Below are 18571 nucleotides of genomic sequence, written 5' to 3'. Positions count from 1 at the left end.
CTTATAGCCATTTTGAGTAATTCTTTAAAAAAAAATCTCTGAAGAGGCCTATTCCTTGTACAGCTGAAAATCATTAATTATTTCCTGTCCTTGTGTCAACTTCCTGTTGCCCGGAAAGGGTAGCTGAGAGTGGTTTCCTGACTTCTGGGAAGGGAGAACTTCCTTGTTCTCACCACTCTGCCCTTGGGCTCTAACCTCAAAGTGGTAGAGCAACGGCTGTATGCCGAAGAATGTTAATGTGAACCTTCGGCTGATGGAAGCAAAATTTTAGGAGTAAAAGTCACTTTCAATTATGGCTGATGTAAAGTGTGGTTGTGGGAATGGGGGTAGGAAGACAGGAGTTCTGTAAGGTTTAAGTTACAGAATTAAAATTGTTTGATAGAAAAAGTATGTGACATTTTATTGTTTTCTTAAACTAATTGTTTTTAGACAGGAGGCTCAGAGACCTAGCTTTATATCCCAGCCTAGTAAGAGCTTGAATATCTTGAAATTATTTGGTTTAAAAACCCTGCAGTCACATGTAAACAGTGTATTCAACGAGTATTGGTGAGCACCTAATCAGCAAATATGCCTGAAATGCTATGTGGGATCCAAAAACAGTATCAGACTTAGCCCATGCCCTTTGAGTGTCTAGAGAGCTGCTGGACAGAGGAGGATGAGGCAGTGAAAAAGTGTGCAAATCGTGGGTGCCCAGAAGGATTCTTACGAGGAAAATTCACATAGCCCACAGAGGTGGGCTTCAGTTGGGCCTTGTTGGGAGTGCAGCAGGATTCACTGAGGGGATGCAGTGGGAAGGTCTTTCCTGGTATAATTAATTGCACAAGCCAGGGAGGGAATAAACATCATCTGTTGGATAAAGTGAATCAAGGGTTCATCCTGGGGAGTCTGTGCAGAAAAGGTTAGGAAGCAAGAGAAGGGCAGAATTGTGGCAGGCTTAACTAGTATGATGAATTTGGACTTAATCCTCTGGGCAGTGGGATTCATTGAAGGCTTCTGAGAAACGGAGTGTTGTGCTAAGATTAATGATGTTGGAGTTGTGAAAGGATGGCTTTTAGGTCAGCAGTGCATCTCTGGTGGGAAATTCAGCTCTTAACTCTAAGTTTCCCAAGTGTGGATGGGGGAAATTTTTCAAAACACCAATGTTTTCAAAACCCAATAGATCTTCACAGAGTGCTTATAATGTGCAACACACTGTATTAGGTCTCTAGAGGGGACAGAGAAGCAGACTGTACCCCAGGTAAGTTTTTTTCTTTTTCTTTTTTTCAAGACAATCTCACTTTGCCACCCAGGATGGAATGCAGTGGCGCGATCTCAGCTCACTGCAACCTCTGACTCCTGGGTTCAAGTGATTGTCCCACCTCAGCCTCCTGAGTAGCTGGGATTACAGGTGTGTGCCACCACACCCAGCTAATTTTTTTTATTTTTAGTAGAGACAGAATTTTGCCATGTTGGCCAGGCTGGCCCAGATAAGTTTTATTGACAAAATTAGATGGCTAGCTTTTGGAGATGACCAAAGAGCAACTGTCTTTGGTGGCATTTTGTCTTTACAATTAAAAAAAGAAAAAGAAAAAGAAAAACTACTGTTTTTTAGGCTATAGGATAAGACTGTACTTGAGCTTTAACAATTTCAATGAGTATTAGTGATGGGGGCACAACCTATTAGCTTTCTTTACAAAGAATATAAGTTTGATCCTTAATATTTAGGAGTTGAAAGTGTTCGGTAAGGATGAATCATATGAAGCAATTCAAATGTTCACCTTTATATCCTGCATAACCCATAAATATTGAGTTGTTCATTCATAACAGCAGTTCTTAACATTCCAGAAGATATTTAAGCAAAATAGCCTGATGTGCCTTCTTAAAGGAGTGGTTATTGTGTTTTTCCTCCAGGATTTTAGGCATCATGGGACCTATATTACTAACTAGGATTAGATTATCTGTTGTGCATCCATAAAAAATTTGATTTGTGGCTGTTGAGTTTTGGCGAAATTGTTATTGTGGCTCTTGTATGAATTCATACTTTGTTACTTAGATGGCAAGTGAATTAAACAGTGAACTTAAGTGAGCCTCCCTTTTTCTTCAGGAATACCTAAGATATTTTGGTACAGATATACAATGTATAATAATCACATTTGAGTACAATTGTGGGTACAAATGGGGTGTCCATGACCTCAAGCATTTATCATTGGTGTTATAAACAATCCAGTTATACTCTTTTAGTTATTTTTAAATGTATCATTAAATTATTATTGACTACATTCACCCTGTTGTGAGGCGTATTTTACTTTTACGAAGATAGACACTGTGCATTTTAAAAGCAGTGACAGATTTTTCTCAGTCTTAGGAATTCATTCATTTTATATCAGAAACCCCAAGGATTCCTTAGTATGCTCGGGCATGTTTCATGCCTTTTCAAAGCAGGTTTTTTTTTTTTTTCCTGAGAAGGACCAATTTTCATGATATAATTTTATTTAGGAGATGGAGTGCCTTTCTTTATTCTGTGCTATTTGAGTTTTACATTAAGCCTATCTAACTCCTTTCTTTTCACTTTAGATTTGAGCTTAGAAGCCACTTCATTCTGAAGCTTTCCCGTAAGGTTGGGCCTAGCCTCTCCTGTGTGTTTCCAAATATCCCACACCTGTCCCATCTTAATAGTCATGGGTTCATTTTATAATCACTTATTTCCTTCTCTGTCTCCCTCACCTGACTGTAAACTTCATACTGTCATGGCTGTTAATCTTGTTTATTTTGGTAAGCTCACACAGTCCTTGATGAATGAATGAATAAATGCAAATTTTGCTAAATAACAACTTTATTTATTCCATTATTTTGAAGGCCTTCTTTTCCTACAGTTTATTCCCTCATTAGATTTTCAGTAAGAGGAACATAAACTTAGAAATTCACTATGGAAGACTTTGCATATGGGCTGCTAAAAGAAGTTTTTCTTATTTTTAGTGCCAGACTTTTCATTCGTAGCTCTCTCACTGAAAAGTCATTCAGCTTCTTGTAAGCATGCAAATTTGGAAAGAGGTAAGGGCCAGACTCAATGTACACACACTGATATACACTCATTGTATACTCAGTGACACAAACTAGTCAGAGTTTGTTAGCTCTCTCATCTCTAATGCTGTTTTAAAATATGTTATTACTGAAGACAGATAAAAAATTGAATACTAAAACTAAGCATGTCCTTAATTTGTAAAGTAGCTCTGGGACCTAACCCAGGATGTGGCTGCATAATATTTTAGCAGTGTTTTAACCTTATTAGTTAACTTACACCAACTAATAAGTCAGTAAGGCCAAGTCAGTAATGTAGGTGACAGCCAGCAGGTATTATGTTAGAAGGTTTGGATCAATGAATAATTGTAATTGAAGCCAAATGTAATTAGTTATGTGATTTTTGAGGTGTTCAAGTGTAATTCCACTTGTGTTCCATCTTGAAACTAAAGCACTAGGAGGGATTACTGACAGAAGGAAAATAGGCATAAAGATGCACTTACGCACTTGACTCATCTTGTGTTCAAATCCCCAGGTCACAAAAGAGAAACCTGGATTGCTTTGTTCTAGAGAGATCATGCATGCTCTGCTGACCCTGCTTACCTCCCACCAGAGTTTTTTCGCTGCCACGCTTCTCTCTCCCCACTCTTTTTGACCCACAGTTCCACATTCTGCTTTGCTGCTTTAGGTCTCCATGCAGTAGTACGTCGTGTTCTCTTTGGGATTCTTGTGCTCATTCTTGATCCAGCTGACTCTTACTTGTTTTTAGAACTCAGCTTAAGGCCAATAGCTGCAGCAAGCCCTGTCTGACCCCCAGTCTGATTTAAATGCACCCCCACCCACCTTTCCATAACATCTTTATTACGGTGCTTTCCACTTTCTCCTATAATTTTTGCGTTGCCAGTTTTTTCTGCTGGTCTTCTTAAGGGCAGAGATGGTCTTGCAGTACTTTGTTGAATGAATGAGCAAACTTTGATTTTTAAAAATATTCTGTAGAGGTAGTGCTAACACTAAAATTGGAGCTTTTATTAGCTATATATAGAACTTAAAAATAATTTCTAGTATATAGTATGTCAAAAAGTAAATTATTATTTATAATTTATTGTTTCTCCTTCTTGTTTTATTCAAACTTTAACAGATCTTAAAACCGTATAGCTTTAGGTTTTGTGTAGTGGTCAAGAGGCTCTGGAGTCAGCCTGTGGTTTTGAATCCTGGCACTGCCACTAGTTGGAGGACTTTAACCTTGGTTTCCCCAACTATAAATTTGGGGATAAAAATAATACCTTATAACATTGTGGTGGGCACTAAATGAAATAATACATGCAGGTAAAACTCTTGCATAGTTCCTTCGTGAAAACGCCACTGACACCACTGACTTTTCCCACCCTAGTTATATGTGAACCCATAGAATTCATAGAATTGCAGAATGCTTTTATATTCTCAGAGCAGGTGGTACACTTCGTCAGTTCTCTAAAATGATCTGGAGGAGTTATAAATTAGTGATACTGTGCCACCTTTTATGACTCCAGTATGGGACCTGCCGTATGTCTCATACAGCATCGTGAGCCATTAAACTGTAACACACGAGCCAGACTATAATCTAAATGGCATAGCAGTCTCCTCAGCAATGAGGCCCTGGGATGCAGTCATCACTGATGCTGGGGTGCTCTTTTTCTCCCATTTCTCCTAAACTGGAAGGAGAGTAGTTACCAGTAGGCTCTCCAAAAGTTTTGGCATGAACTTTATGGGAACAAGTTTGTAAGCAGTATGGGCAGGTGGAAAACTTCAAGGACTTGGTCAAACTCATGGCAAATGTTGCTTGTAAGCTACTAGAAAATTACAGAAGGAGGCAGGCCACCCTTTTAGGAAATAGAAGAGTAGAGGAGGGTGCCAAGTGTGACTTGCGTGCGCTGTGGACATAGACATAAATTCAGTGCTTGGGTATGTGAGGTGTGGAAGGGACATTTGCTTTCACCACACCCATTTCAGTCATTCATAGTATGACTGCTAGCAGGGCAGGTTTTAGGCTTCAGAGCCTTCTTGCTTGTTCTAGAATAAGCATCAGCAGCGTTTTCTATTAAAAATATTCTGTGACATTATGAATTACCTGGAGAGTACGATCTGTCACCACATATGCATGTCAAAAATGCTTACCACGTGTTTTTGAGTGAATTGCAATGGATGTTTTAAAATTAGAGATATAATAATTATGGATGCTGAATAATGGTTTGTTTTGAGGTAACAAAATGCTTTTTTTTTGAAACAGAGTCTCTGTCACCTAGGAGTGCGGTGGTGCGATCTTGGCTGAATGCAACCTCCGCCTCCCAGGTTCAAGCGATTCTCGTGTCTCAGCCTCCTCAATAGCTGGGATCACAGGTGTGGTCTACCATCCCTGGCTAATATTTGTATTTTTAATAGAGCCTGGGTTTCACCATGTTGGCCAGGCTGGTCTCAAACTTCTGGCTTCAAGTGATCCACCTACCTTGGCCTCCCAAAGTGTTGGGATTACAGGCATGAGCCACTGCACCTGGCCAAAGTGCTTTTTGACTTTAGATGTAATATTTTCTGGCCTTGAGGGATGAGATATTTTGCGCTGGTAAAATGTTGTGATTAAGTTAAGCTTCAAATGCGCAAAGACTTTTAAGCAGCAGGTGTAATTGAATATAATTTTACCATTGCTTGATGAACTAGGGTCTTTTAAGATTTTTGTTGTTGTTGTTGTTGGGAGGGGGTGGGTATTTGCCCCAATTTAGTTTTCGGCATGTGTTTTTTCTTCATCTTCATGTCAGACTACACCTGCCACTTCTACTGCTACTTCTTAGTCAGACAACCTCTTCTTTTGCAGTCCATTGATAGGTTTGCTGCCAGTAATTGCCTTTAGGTTGAAAAATCAGTAATCAAGTTTGGGAAGATTTCTGTGTTTTTCAAAGGCAAGATTCTTAATGAGGATCCAAGGCATGTTGGGCATTTATCCCAGCTGTTTTCTATGTACTTCATGTTTAGGGATCATGTCCCAAAGGATGGCTGTCTTTTACATGAGTCTCCACTTGATGAAAGTGGGCTTTACTGTAATATTTTTGCATAGGATGTTCAGTACATTCATTGTTGATATCATTTACATTTTTTTCTCTCTGCTTTTTACACAGTCAAAATTTGCTGTGCGATGTCACAATTGTGGCAGAAGACATGGAAATCTCTGCTCATAGAGTGGTGCTGGCCGCCTGTAGTCCTTATTTTCATGCCATGTTTACAGGTATGAAATATTTTAGTTATGGGCATTTTAAAAAATGTATTCAGATCTGAGCTTTTCTTACCACATTTTCTTTTGTTATTAACATTTTACTTTCATGAAATGAAGAATTACAATGGAAGAAAATGTTCTTGCTTTGTTCCAAATTCCTCCTCGTCTTTGTTTTTCATTGTTGGGGGTCAGTAAGCCTATATATACGTACACTCACAATTTTATGCTCAACTTTCCCCCGTAAGTTATGTATATTAGTTCCTGCCATTTATAATAGCTTTTTGGCACTTTATTATTTTGACAAAAGAAAAACACTTTTACTTTTTTTAAAATGATTTTTATATTTGTTTCATCTAGTGTTACATTGAACAAAAAGATGTTTATTTAATATCCTTCATTTGGAAATACAAGAAAATAAAGCGGTTTATCTACAAGCTTAGATTTTACTTTGGCAACTGTGAAAATGTATAGAATGATTTTAGTACTTCTGGAAAAGAAGTAATTTATGTCTGTCACACTTGAATCCTTTACTCTCATTCTTTTTTAAAATATACTGTACAAAGAAATGAAGTTTTTATCTGTTACATCAATGAGTTTGTAATCTTAGGGTATTGGTATGCCAAATAGAAAATACAAATAGAAATGTAGTTATACCAAAAAGCAAAAATACAAAGCTCTTCTTACTTTAGAAACTATTAAGTATTTTTGGTGCTACTGTTTTACTAGATATCTCAAGGCATACAAAAACAATGTGAACATGCTTCCTGCCCCAAAAGCTTCCTGTGTTGCCAGGGAGGTGGATGTGCGCTCTTTAATAGGTAATAGTGTATGGAAGATCTGAGTGCCCACAGCAGTGATCAGACATTGAGGGCTGTGGTGGGCAGCACTGAGAGAAGGATTTCCCCAGACTTGATGGATTGAGGGGTTTACACAGATGAAGATGAATGTAGAAGGTCAGATGGAGAAGATGGACTGAGTGAAAACTTTTCTGGGTGTCTTGGGAGTAGTGAGGAGACCAGAGCCCCACTCAGTTTTCAGCCTTTTATGATCTTGCTGTTCCAGAACAGAGTTAAATAATCAGGAATGAAGAAGGATAGCAGGTGGGCTCTGAGCCAAGTTGAGGATGTAGTTTGGGAGGGTTGCCTTTCAGCTGAGATTGATCTGAAAAGTCAATACCTATGAAGCGAGACTAGTCAGATTTTTATGTCTTGGGGTTCACTTTAGTCTCTTGATTTACATCTTATTTATTACTGCTGGACACTTCTAGAGAGAGAGGGTCTCTAAGGCTTGTAAGAGAAGGATTCAATCTGGAATGTGTTGGGCTACTTCAGGAATTCCCTTGTAAAGTGCTGTCCCCCCCTTGGTGGCCTTCCTTCAGATGACACTGCTGTTGCCACTTACTTGTTGGAACTACAATCTGTGCTTCAGTTTCCCCATCTGGAAAATGGGAATAATAATATTACCCACATCCTAGAGTTTTTGTGAAGATTAAATGAGGTCATATGTGTGAATTTCTTAGCACTTGACACATAGAAAATGATCAGTTAATTTTGACACTAATTATTATGGTCATCATCACCATTCTTTTTTATTCTAACTTTGTAAATTTCTTTATATTCTGTACAAGATTGGAAAGCTTTAAGTTAGACTCTTTTTTTTTTGATAAATATTTTATTATCCACAGAGTGACAAAAATAGAGTGATTAACTTATACCTGTAAGACCAAGGTTAGTTTTCTTTCCCCTCAAAAGGCTTTGGAGACTTAGTGTCTCCAAATTCCTTGAGCCTTAGACATCCAGTGATATGGATGCTAGGTAGAGATAGGAGATCTTATTATGTCTTTAGCTCTCTTTTCTGTTTGCTTTATAATCTAAACTGCATTTCGGTTTCCCTCTTCTGTGTTTACTTCATGATTTAGCTGACATGTGATTTATGAATATGTGAACTTTGCCTAAGGAAGGGAATGAGGCATTGAAGACATTCTGATTCTCTAAGTATTTATAGTGTATCGCAACTAACTAGTAGGTAGGTGCTTTTGCAATTCAACTGGTTTCTGTCTGAGAATATACCTTTTGTGCGTAGTCAAATTTTAGATTGCTATGCGCTAAAGTAGTTGAAAATAGGAATACTGTGTTAATTTCTGGCACATATGCAAAGTGTGAATTGAGTACCTAATGTGTTTTTTTTTTTTTTTTTACTAGTTTATTGAGGCATATTTTATATATCATAACATTTACCCATTTCAGGGCTGGACGCAGTGGCTCACACCTGTAATCCCAGCACTTTAGGAGGCTGAGGCAGGTGGATTGCTTGAGGAGTTCAAGACCACCCTGGGCAACACGGCGAAAACCCATCTCTATCAAAATACAGAAATTTAGCTTAGTGTGGTGGCACTAGCCTATAGTCCCAGCTACTCAGGAGGCTGACGTGGAATGATCACTTGAGCCTGGGAGGCAGAGGTTGCAGTGAGCCAAGGTGGTGTCATTGCACGCTGAACTGGGTGACAGAGTGAGAAAAAAAAAATTACCTGTATTAAATGCACAACTCACTGATTTTTAGTAAATTTACTGAGTTGTACTGCCATCACCATAAATCAATTTTAGAACATTTTTGTTCCCACATAATGTTTATGAGGTTCATCCATGTCATAGATGTTGCAAAGGAAGCTGTTCTTATTGCTAAATAGCATTCCATGTGGATAGACCACTTTTGACTTTCAATTTACCAGTCGATGGATGTTTTTGTGTTGTTTCAATTTTTGGCTATTATGAATAATATTGCTATGAACATTCACGCGCAGTTCTTTGTGTGGACATGTATTTTTATTTCTCTTGGGAGTAGATATTTAGGAGTGTAATTGCCAGGTCACATGGTACATTTATACTTAAAAAATTCTGCTAAGCTGTTTTTCCAAAGTTACCACACTGTTTTACGTTCCTACTAGCAATGTTTGAAACTTCCTATTTCTCCACATCCTTGCCAGCACTTGCTCTTGCTTTTTAAAAAATTATAGCCCTTCTAGCGGGTGTTGAAGTAGCATAGTATTATAGTTTTAATTTCTATTTTTCTAATGACCAATGATGTCGAGCATCTTTCTATGTGCTTATTATTTAAGCTAAACTTTTATGATTTTTCAGCAGTAGATGCCCTTTGACTTTCTGGCTATCTTTGTATTGTTTTTTTTTTTCTACTTTTGAATCTACTGTTTAGCCAACAAGTTGGCAGAGATTAGATAAAAAAGATAAAAGCAGGGCGCAGTGGCTCATACCTGTAATCCCAGCACTGTGGGAGGCCAAGGTGGCAGAATTGCTTGAGCCCATGAGTTCTAAACCAGCCTGGTAGAAATAGGGAGACCTCATCTCTAAAAATATTTTTTAAAAAATTTACTGAGCATGGTCACACGTGCCTGTATAGTCAGTCCCAGCTACTGGGGAGGCTGAGGCAGGAGGATCGCTTGAGCCTAGGAAGCAGAGGTTGCACTGAGCTGAGATCATGCCATTGCCCTCCACCTGGGCAACAGAGTGAGAATGTGACCCTGTCTCAAAAAAGAAAAAGAAAAAAAAAAAAAAAGAAGACACGGGGATTGGGTCTAGGTAATTTAGTGTATATAGACTCATTTAAGTATTTGCCAGAGTATGAGTACTTTATTTCTTTATTTGTTTTTCATGGTCTGAAGCCCTGGTAAGTTTTGTTTTGTTTTGTTTTTTAAATTATGGTGAGGTAAACAAGTAGACCATTGGATGCTTTCATTCCACCAAACATCAGGTACATTTACATTCTCTTGCTCAGGGACAGGGAGTTTCCCTACTCTTCTGTTTTCGTGTGACTAACCTGTTAGGAAATGGGGAATATGCAGATGTTCTTCGTTGGCTCTTACTTTTAATCTCATAAACTGTAGGTGAAGTATTCATTTAAGTTATATCACCTAAGAAATAATTCTGTTACTCATCATAGTTCCAAGTGTTTGAGTAGAGAAGGGAAGTGAAAAGTAATTCTGTGATGTAGTCACAGGGTTTTACTTTGTGAAGTATGGGCCTATTTAGAGCAAGGCCAAGTTGTTTAACTATTACTTAAGAAAGAACGTACCAAATTGGGTTCTTGTGTTTTTAGATTACTTCTTGGTTACAAATGTGGCATTTGGAAAGCTGTTTGCTTAACACATACTTTGAGATTTATTTGTGCCACAGGCTAACATTTCTGAAATCTGGTGAGAAGTACTGAATACTAAATTTTTATTTTTAGCCTTTTTTTTGGTGTGCTTTTTGATTTCTTTTGTCATATTGAACATGATTCAGTAAAATAAATTAGAATAGGAAAAGACAGATTATTGTTTGAGTTACTAAGAAGTCAGATTTTAAAAAGCTGTGTACATGGTTATGTTTGTCTAAGATTCATACTTTCATTCATCAAGGAGTATTTATTGAGCATCTTCTCTGCTAGGCATTGTCCTAGGCTTTGGGGACTAGAGTGATGAATAAAACAGATAAGTTCCTGTTCTCGTGATTCTAGTTAGGAAGAAGAAGAAAGGTTAGACAGTAAGTAAACACACGAAATATAATTTCTGGTATTGATGATGGCTCTGAAAAAAATTAAATAGAATGTTGCACAAAGAACTTAAGTTGGAATGTTTAGGCTGCCTGTAACAGCAAGCTCCATTCAAACTGGTTTAAATAATAAGAAAGCAGGCTGGGCACCAGACATGAGCTTGAAAATTTTATCAAGAATCTTCTTCCTTCTGTCTCTCTACCCTTCTGTCCTCAATAAAAACATCCTAAGGTTTGTTCCCCACTTAAATGAAAGATGCCTACAACAGTGGACCCAACAACCACTTCCTTGAGTGGACTCAAGGAAGGAGGACACTCTCTTTTAGGAGCTAAGGAACCTTTCGCAGAAGTTACCCAAACCAGATCAAAACTGGAAGGGCAATGCAGTTAACATGTTGGCCTTAGAATTGCTGTAGAACTGGAGAGTTACCTGCTTTGACCATCATAGAGAGTGGCTGGTGGGGCACCTGGGTCAGCTTGCCAAACTGAAAATTCCTGTGTGTCAGTAATTGCTTTGTAACCCAAGAAGAAAAAGGTGGTAGTGATTAGAGTAGATGACAAGTGGAACTTGCAAAGTAATGGAATAAAATTTATTTATTAAACATAGCTATAAATTTGTTATTTATTTCTTAGGGTTTCAGCACAGAGTTTCTGCGTCACACTTTTATGTGTTTTTTTTTTCCCCAGATGTTTTGTGTGCTAAATAACTGAAATTAGAATCATAGAATTTTAAAAATGAAATGAATTTTAGCGTTTATCTTTTTAAACCTATTCACTTTTCATGTATTCATTGGATAAATTCATTTTACAGTGGATAAGTGAAGTTACCAGTTTATGTTGGGCTTCAGGAGTCCTGATTAAAGGTCCTTGAGATGGAATTTTTTTTTTTTTTTTTGGAGATGGAGTCTCGCTCTGTCACCAGGCTGGAGTGTAGTGACATGATCTCAGCTCTCTGCAACCTCCGTCTCCTGGGTTCAAGCGATTCTCCTGCCTCAGCCTCCTGAGTAGCTGGGACTACAGGCATGCGAGATGGAAATGTTTTTAGCTATATATGTGTTCTTAACACTTTCATGATTTGGAGGACTTCCTTTTTTTTCTCAATAAAAGTAGATATGAGACTGGGTGCAGTGGCTCATGCCTATAATCCCAGTACTTTGGGAGGCCAAGGCGGAAGAATCATTTGAGGCCATGAGTTCAAGGCTGCAGTGAGCTGTGATTACACAATTGAACTTCATCCTGGGCAACAGAGTGAGACTCTGTTTCAAACAAAAAAAGAAAAAGTAGAGATGATATGGTATTTGCTAGTGAAAGTGCTTGGCTCACCCTGTAATGTATAGTGATGTTCAATAAATGTTTGTTGACTGAAATCCTTCATAGCTAGAATATCCATGTTTAAGACTAATTAAAGTGCCATTAGTTATGTTAAGTAAAAATGCTATATTTTATGTATTTATTCAATTAATTAATTTATTTACTTATTTATTTGTTTGACAAGACAGAGTCTTGCTCTGTCATCCAGGCTGGAGTGTAGTGGTGTGGTCTTAGCTCACTATAACCTCCGCATCCCAGGGTCATGCAATTCTCCTGCCTCAGCCTCCCAACTAGCTGGGATTACAGGCTTGTACCAGCATGCCTGGCTAATTTTTGTATTTTTAGTAGAGACAGGGTTTCGCCATGTTGGCCAGGCGGGTGTTGGACACCTGACCTCACGTGATCTGTCCGCCTCGGCCTCCCAAAGCACTGGGATTACAGGTGTGAGTCCCTGCGCCCAACCAAAATGCTACATTTTAAATTGGCACTTGCTTTACTTTTTATTCATCTAGTCATTTATTTATCCAACCAGTATTTATTGGGTATCTACTAGATGTCAGACATGTTATACAGAGATAAGAAAGGCTTCATCGGTGTTCTCATGAACTTAAGAATTCAGAGGAGGAGAACTAGGTAAAGAGTTGATTATGACAGAGTGGATTTGCATGAGTTACCCAACTGTACCTAGAGTGAGAGCGTTAATCCAGCCTTGGGCCACCAACAGATAAGGCTACCTAGAGAGGTTCCAGTGGAGATTAGCCTGGGAAATGAGTGGGTGGGGAGACAGAGAGGACAGTGTTCAACAGGAGCATCAGGGGTAAGACATTGCCTGGTGTCTGTAGAAAACAACAAACAGCTTCTCATTAATGTATTTCAGGTTTAGAAGTGGCAGGGGGAGAGAGAGAAGGCTAGATAATGAATCAGGGGCTGGACATGTGTGCTTGGACTGGGAGAAACCAAAGGATTTTTGAACTCCATGCTCAGGTTTGTGGAGTCAGTACTGGAGGCAGGAAAAGAATTAGGAGGTGGCTCCATTGGTATTAGCAAGAGATTATAGGACCCCCCAATGGCGAGAAGGTGAGAAGATTTATTTGAGATCTATCCAAGGTTAATTCTGCAAGTTTTGGTGAACTGTGGGATTGGTGAGTAAGGAAGAGGAGAGAGTCAAGGATGACCGTCACTTAGGTTTTTAGTATAGGTGTTTGTATGGATTGCATAATGTGGTTTCAGAGTTCTGATATAACTTCAGAGTTATGTGATCAAAACATAAACAAGAAACTATAATCTCTATAGAGATTATGGGAGGTTACAAATGGTAAGGATAAACTATGTACAGTATCATTGGATAGCCTAGCTTTTTTTCTGTTTTAAATCCGACAAAGTCTTGCTATGTTGCCCAGGCTAGTCTTGAACTCCTGGGCTCAAGTGATTCTCCTGCTTCAGTCTCCCTAGTAGCTGGGATTACAGGAGTGAGCCACAGCACCTGACTCTCTTTGGATAGTTTTTAAAATGCATTATCAATCATAAATCTCACAAAGCCATGCCGTTTAAAGATTTCCTCTGAAAACACAGCAAAGGGCAAAAACTAAGGTAATATGTGACTACTGGAATTAGATATAAATAACTTCTACAATTCTCTTTAGTATGTGCTTTGATTCATAGTAATTAGAATTTTTAAACCATCAGTGCAGTCATGGGCAAGTTTTTTGTTTTTCTTACTGTTCTTATAAATTAATATAAAAATATTAAAATGTTTTCAAACAGTATATAATTGAGATTGAATTTATTGGAAGCAGATACAGTTTTCTGGGGAGAAAAATAGTCTTAAAATGACAAATATTTGAATTAGCAAAATGCATCATATAGCAATACCTTAAAAACTGTAATATTAAAAACTGTTTGGCGGAGAACTAAATATTTTTCAGCCATACATGTAAATTAAAGTCCTGCTTGGTTTTGTCTAAGGTGAGTCCCGTTTAACTGAGTACTGGCTGTTTGGCTTTGTGCTCACATGGCCCCAGGCCCTGAAGGGCTTCGTGTATTATTGGGGCCCTGTAGGTGAATCAGTTATGGGCTTTGTCTAAAGTCCAGGTGGGAATCACCAGAATATCTTAACTTTTGGCACAAAAGAGTCTTCAGTTTATACAAACCCCAACTATCCACAGGATCCAGCAAGAATAGGATAGAGGCAGGTGCCTTATATGTGGCTGAAGACTTATTTTTCTGTATTCCTTGACCTTCCTTTTTCCCCCTTTCTGTAAGCAGGGGAAAAACATTTGCTGCAGCACCAGACATACAACTCAGTCCCCTTTCATCCTGCTACGTAGGTATAGGTTCATCTTTCTCATTAACTCTCCTACTTCCCTTGTCATACAAAGAGATGCTTTTCTTCCTGGGAAGTAGCAGGGTAGTTTTTGGGATATTTTAGCTCTGAGGTGAACAGCTTCTTTCTGAGATCTTGTCAGAGATAATCTCCAGGGAAGCACACAGTTAAATGTACATGACGATTGTTATTTCTCTCCTCCCAGGGTTTGTGTTTACAAAGGAATTTTGTGTATTTATGATTTCCCATAGACTTTTCTGATAGTTTATGGTTGCTGACAGTGCATTGTATCTGAAAAAGAAGCGAGCTTTCAAGAAATCTTGAGGCAGTGTTGTTTTAATAAGAGACACTTGGTTAAAGTGAAGGTGATGAAGGCACGTTCTCATGCTTCTTTTATCTTTAAAACTTAGTGAATTCTAGAGCCAAATCTTTTTTGCCCATGGCCCTCAGCATTATTCTTGGACTGTCCTTTTGATTTTTAATTGAATCCCTCCCCACCCCCGTTCAATTGCTTGTGTCTCCAAGTATCATGGTTCACTTATGTTGTCCACACCTAGATGCTTAAACTTGCCTCCTGCTCTCCCCAAGTCTCCTTGGCTTAGGGACCATCCCTTCTCTTTTCTCTTTCCCTATTTCTTTTCAACAGGTGGGTATTAGGAAGAAAGTCTTGTACTGTTTTTTTGCAGGCAGTTTTGTAGAAGGATGCCTGGTTTTAGTAATAAAGCTGGTATGGAAGTGACTTCAGCGTGAAGTTGCTGCGGATGACAAACAAACTGAATCTGAGCTAGAAGATCTCTGTAACAAGCTTTGTTATTGACTAACCCTTTGTTATTATTGTGATCCCTGTTATGCCTTGCATTTTCTCAGCATCATAAGTAATTTGTTTTCTCCTTGTCTCTGGAGTGAGGGTTGTGACCGCTCACTGAGGGTGGAGCTTTTGTGTCTGGTGCAGGCTGTGCATGCCCCTGCAGGCATTTGTGTGTTTGTTGAAGGAGTAATGCTAACCAGGTGGGTGCTTTTTAGCAGCCGTTCATTGCTATTAGCCAAAGGCAGTAACATCGTTACTCTTCTAGTCATGACTAGAAATCCGTAAAGACAACAAATGCCCCAAAGCAGGGACAGCCTCAGCTACTGATCCTGTAGCCACAAGAATAGTTCATGCAGCTGGACATATGGCACATTCATTGTTGTGATACGATTTTGAGGTACAAGTGGGTAACAAAAGTACATATTATGATTTGCTCAGGTAAGCTTTGGAAGAGGAAGGGGAGTGTTTTCGGCTTCCAAAAAGTGGCTGATTATGCTGCCCGTTGAATACAGTGAGTGGCAAGAAGATGTATCCATCCATATTGGCATCGGAACTTCCACAGCAGTGTCTTGCTGTAACATCACTCTTATTCCTTTGTGTTTTAGGTGAGATGAGTGAGAGCCGAGCAAAGAGAGTTAGAATAAAAGAGGTAGATGGCTGGACCCTGAGGATGCTGATTGATTACGTTTACACTGCAGAAATTCAGGTTACAGAAGAAAATGTACAGGTAAGAGTAAACACTTCACACCATCTAGCTATTTATGCATACAGTTTTTTTAATAAAAAAAAGCGTACCCACACAGTATACATTTTGCACCAAAATAATAGGATTCATTGTGAAAATTGTATTTCTAAAAAATATTTGGAATGATTACATCTTTTTAGTAATGTTCCTGAGTTCAGTATCTTTTATATTCCTTAAGATCTAAGATACAAATCCTTTAGTTCCCTGAATGATACTTGTTCTTTCATGAAAACACTGTCATATTCTTTTATAACTGTTGATCGATGCTGCCCACAGTTTTTCTTTATTCCTTGGAAGGGTATAGTCTACAAGAATGTGTTTGACTGCCGATATTCTTTATTTCTGCCTTTTTTTTTTTTTGATACACGATCTTGCTCTGTCTCTCAGGCTGCAGTGTAGTGGCTTGATCATGGATCATGCAGCCTCGACCTCCTAGACTGAAGCAGTCTTCCTGCCGCAGCCTCCCAAGTAGCTGCGACTACAGGCATGTGCCACTGTGCGCAGCCAGTTGTCTTATTTTTTTGTAGGGAGGTCTCACTATGTTCCCCAGGCTGATCTCAAACTCTTGGACTCCAAGTGATCCACCCTCTGGAGCCTCCCAAAGTGTTAGGATTAGAGGTGTGAACCTCCATATGCCCAGCCTATTCTTTGTTTCACTATTTGAGCATCCTCTTTAAGTGATTCTGGAGTTTAGCTAAAAGTTGACATTGCATCTTATTTCCTGTAAAGAACAAATGTTTCATGTGTGTTACATAAATGTTTAAATAATACAGATGGATGTGGAGTAAAAGGTGAAAATCCCTCCTTAGAAAACTGCCCTTCTCTTTGAACCTACCCCAGTCCACATCCATTGATTCACTTCTTCTTCCCTAGAGGGTAGCTTCTGTTATCTACCGTGAATCCCTTCAGACCATTTTCCATGTGTTTATTCACACACACGTACACACAGATTTTTTACATAAGAAATACTATACTTGTTCTGAAACTTGCTTTTTGAACTGAACAGTGTCTTAGGGGTCTTTACACATTAATGTATATGGGTCTAACTCATGTTAATCAGCTATATATATGTATGATTTTTCACCTTTATATAAACAGTGCAATGAGTGGACAGTTTTACATTTGCATCCCCAAACTTTTATTAGCTGGATTCCTCAAAATGGAATTGGTGAATCAAAGAGTACATGCGTATATTAATTTTTTGATAGCGATGCCAAATTGCCATCTGAAAATGTGTGTTTATTTATATTCCTTCTAACAGGGACACTTTGTTTTAAGGACAACAAAAATAACTAGGGCTAAATTCTTAAGAAATAATCTTTAAATTCTACCTACACAAATAGGAAGTTGTTGGCTTAATCGTTATCCCTGCTAGCTAGTTGAAATATGCTACAAAACGAATTTGGAGATTGAAATCTTTGCACTTTTTAAGACATGCTATCGTTTGTTCCATGTGAAATATTGGCAGTAGTAAGGTCTCCTGGTGATCTTTCCCAGATGGCCTCATTAGCCTTTGCTTGGAAGTTCCAGTTATGAGGTAAGGCATTTGAAAAACCTTGGTCAATACTGGGGATGTTTCTAAATGTATGCATCAGATGCCAGATGAATTTTTTTTTTTAACATGGAAGAAAGTGTTTGGTATATGTCATGAGATCACTGTACTAATATGTCATCTCATTCTTGTCTTTTAGGTACATTTAAACTATTTGCTAGATTCTGGGGCGTTGTTTTCAACAGGAGTTTATCTTGGTTTCTTTTTGTTCATTCCTTTTATTCACTTCAGCGCATGGGCCTCGTTATGCCCTTGTATTTGACCTTCAACAAATGAATTACTGATTTCTTTGATTCACAATGGACCACATGGGAGAAAATTGAGAAAAATCATTTAGGCATTAGAGACAAAACTGTGTGAATTCAGCCCTGAATGTTGTTTGTAGTAGTTCTTGTGGTGGGGACATGGGCCTATTAGGAGTTAGGAGAACGCCTCTCATGTTTCTTTTAATAACTGTCATGTTCCAGTCCTGAAATATTAGTCATCACAGCCTTTCAGAAAACTCTTGCCATGCTAATTTGCCTCTTGTATATATTGCTTAGCTTTTAGAATATGCAGGAATACATTCTAAGAGTTACATTTGGCAGGCTTATTAGATCCTTAACATTTGTATAGTTTCATTTTGTTTTTAAGAGGGGGAGGGATAGCTCTTCAGCATAGGGCTATCCTGGTTTGTAAAGCTTTCTTTTATTTTCAATTGAAAAATACTTGTTTTGGAAAAGGCAGTTGAGAAATAAATTTGATTAAAAATAGCTGCTTTTTCCATAACATGTGTTTTTCAATGAAAAAAATAAGACTATACGATATCAAGATACACCAGACTCCTCTTTCCTGTTTTATGTATTTTTTGTCAATCTGTGTTTTGTTAAATCTTTCTTGTGAAGTGCTGTCCACCTTAAAAAAGCAGTATGGTGAAAAAAGCAGTATGGTGGAGGTGTCTGGTGTTATTAACGTTAAGCTGAAGTTTTAAGTGGCCCTAACTGAAAGCCGTGCTCTGAATTTATATGCCCTGAAGGTGCTGACAGTGGGAACAGAAGTTTCTGTAATTCA

General features: G+C 38.4%; 1 protein-coding gene across 2 annotated transcripts in view; it reads left to right on the top strand.

The window, feature by feature from the left end:
* LOC105466726 (kelch like family member 2) overlaps positions 1–18571 on the top strand; it is a 113661-nt gene that overhangs the window by 15540 nt on the left and 79550 nt on the right. Inside the window, exons 3-4 of one of the 2 annotated variants that reach the window (XM_071092857.1) lie at positions 6144–6250; positions 15830–15951. In XM_071092857.1, coding sequence (XP_070948958.1) covers positions 6144–6250; positions 15830–15951 — 229 coding nt within the window. The remainder of the gene's footprint in view (positions 1–6143; positions 6251–15829; positions 15952–18571) is intronic. The other variant, XM_011715836.2, reaches the window with a different exon arrangement.

This window comes from Macaca nemestrina, chromosome 3 (genome assembly GCF_043159975.1).
Source record: "Macaca nemestrina isolate mMacNem1 chromosome 3, mMacNem.hap1, whole genome shotgun sequence".
In the NCBI taxonomy this organism is placed as follows: domain Eukaryota; kingdom Metazoa; phylum Chordata; class Mammalia; order Primates; family Cercopithecidae; genus Macaca; species Macaca nemestrina.
The sequence above is the reverse complement of the archived record's forward strand: the minus strand, read 5'-3'. Positions and strand labels throughout refer to the sequence as shown.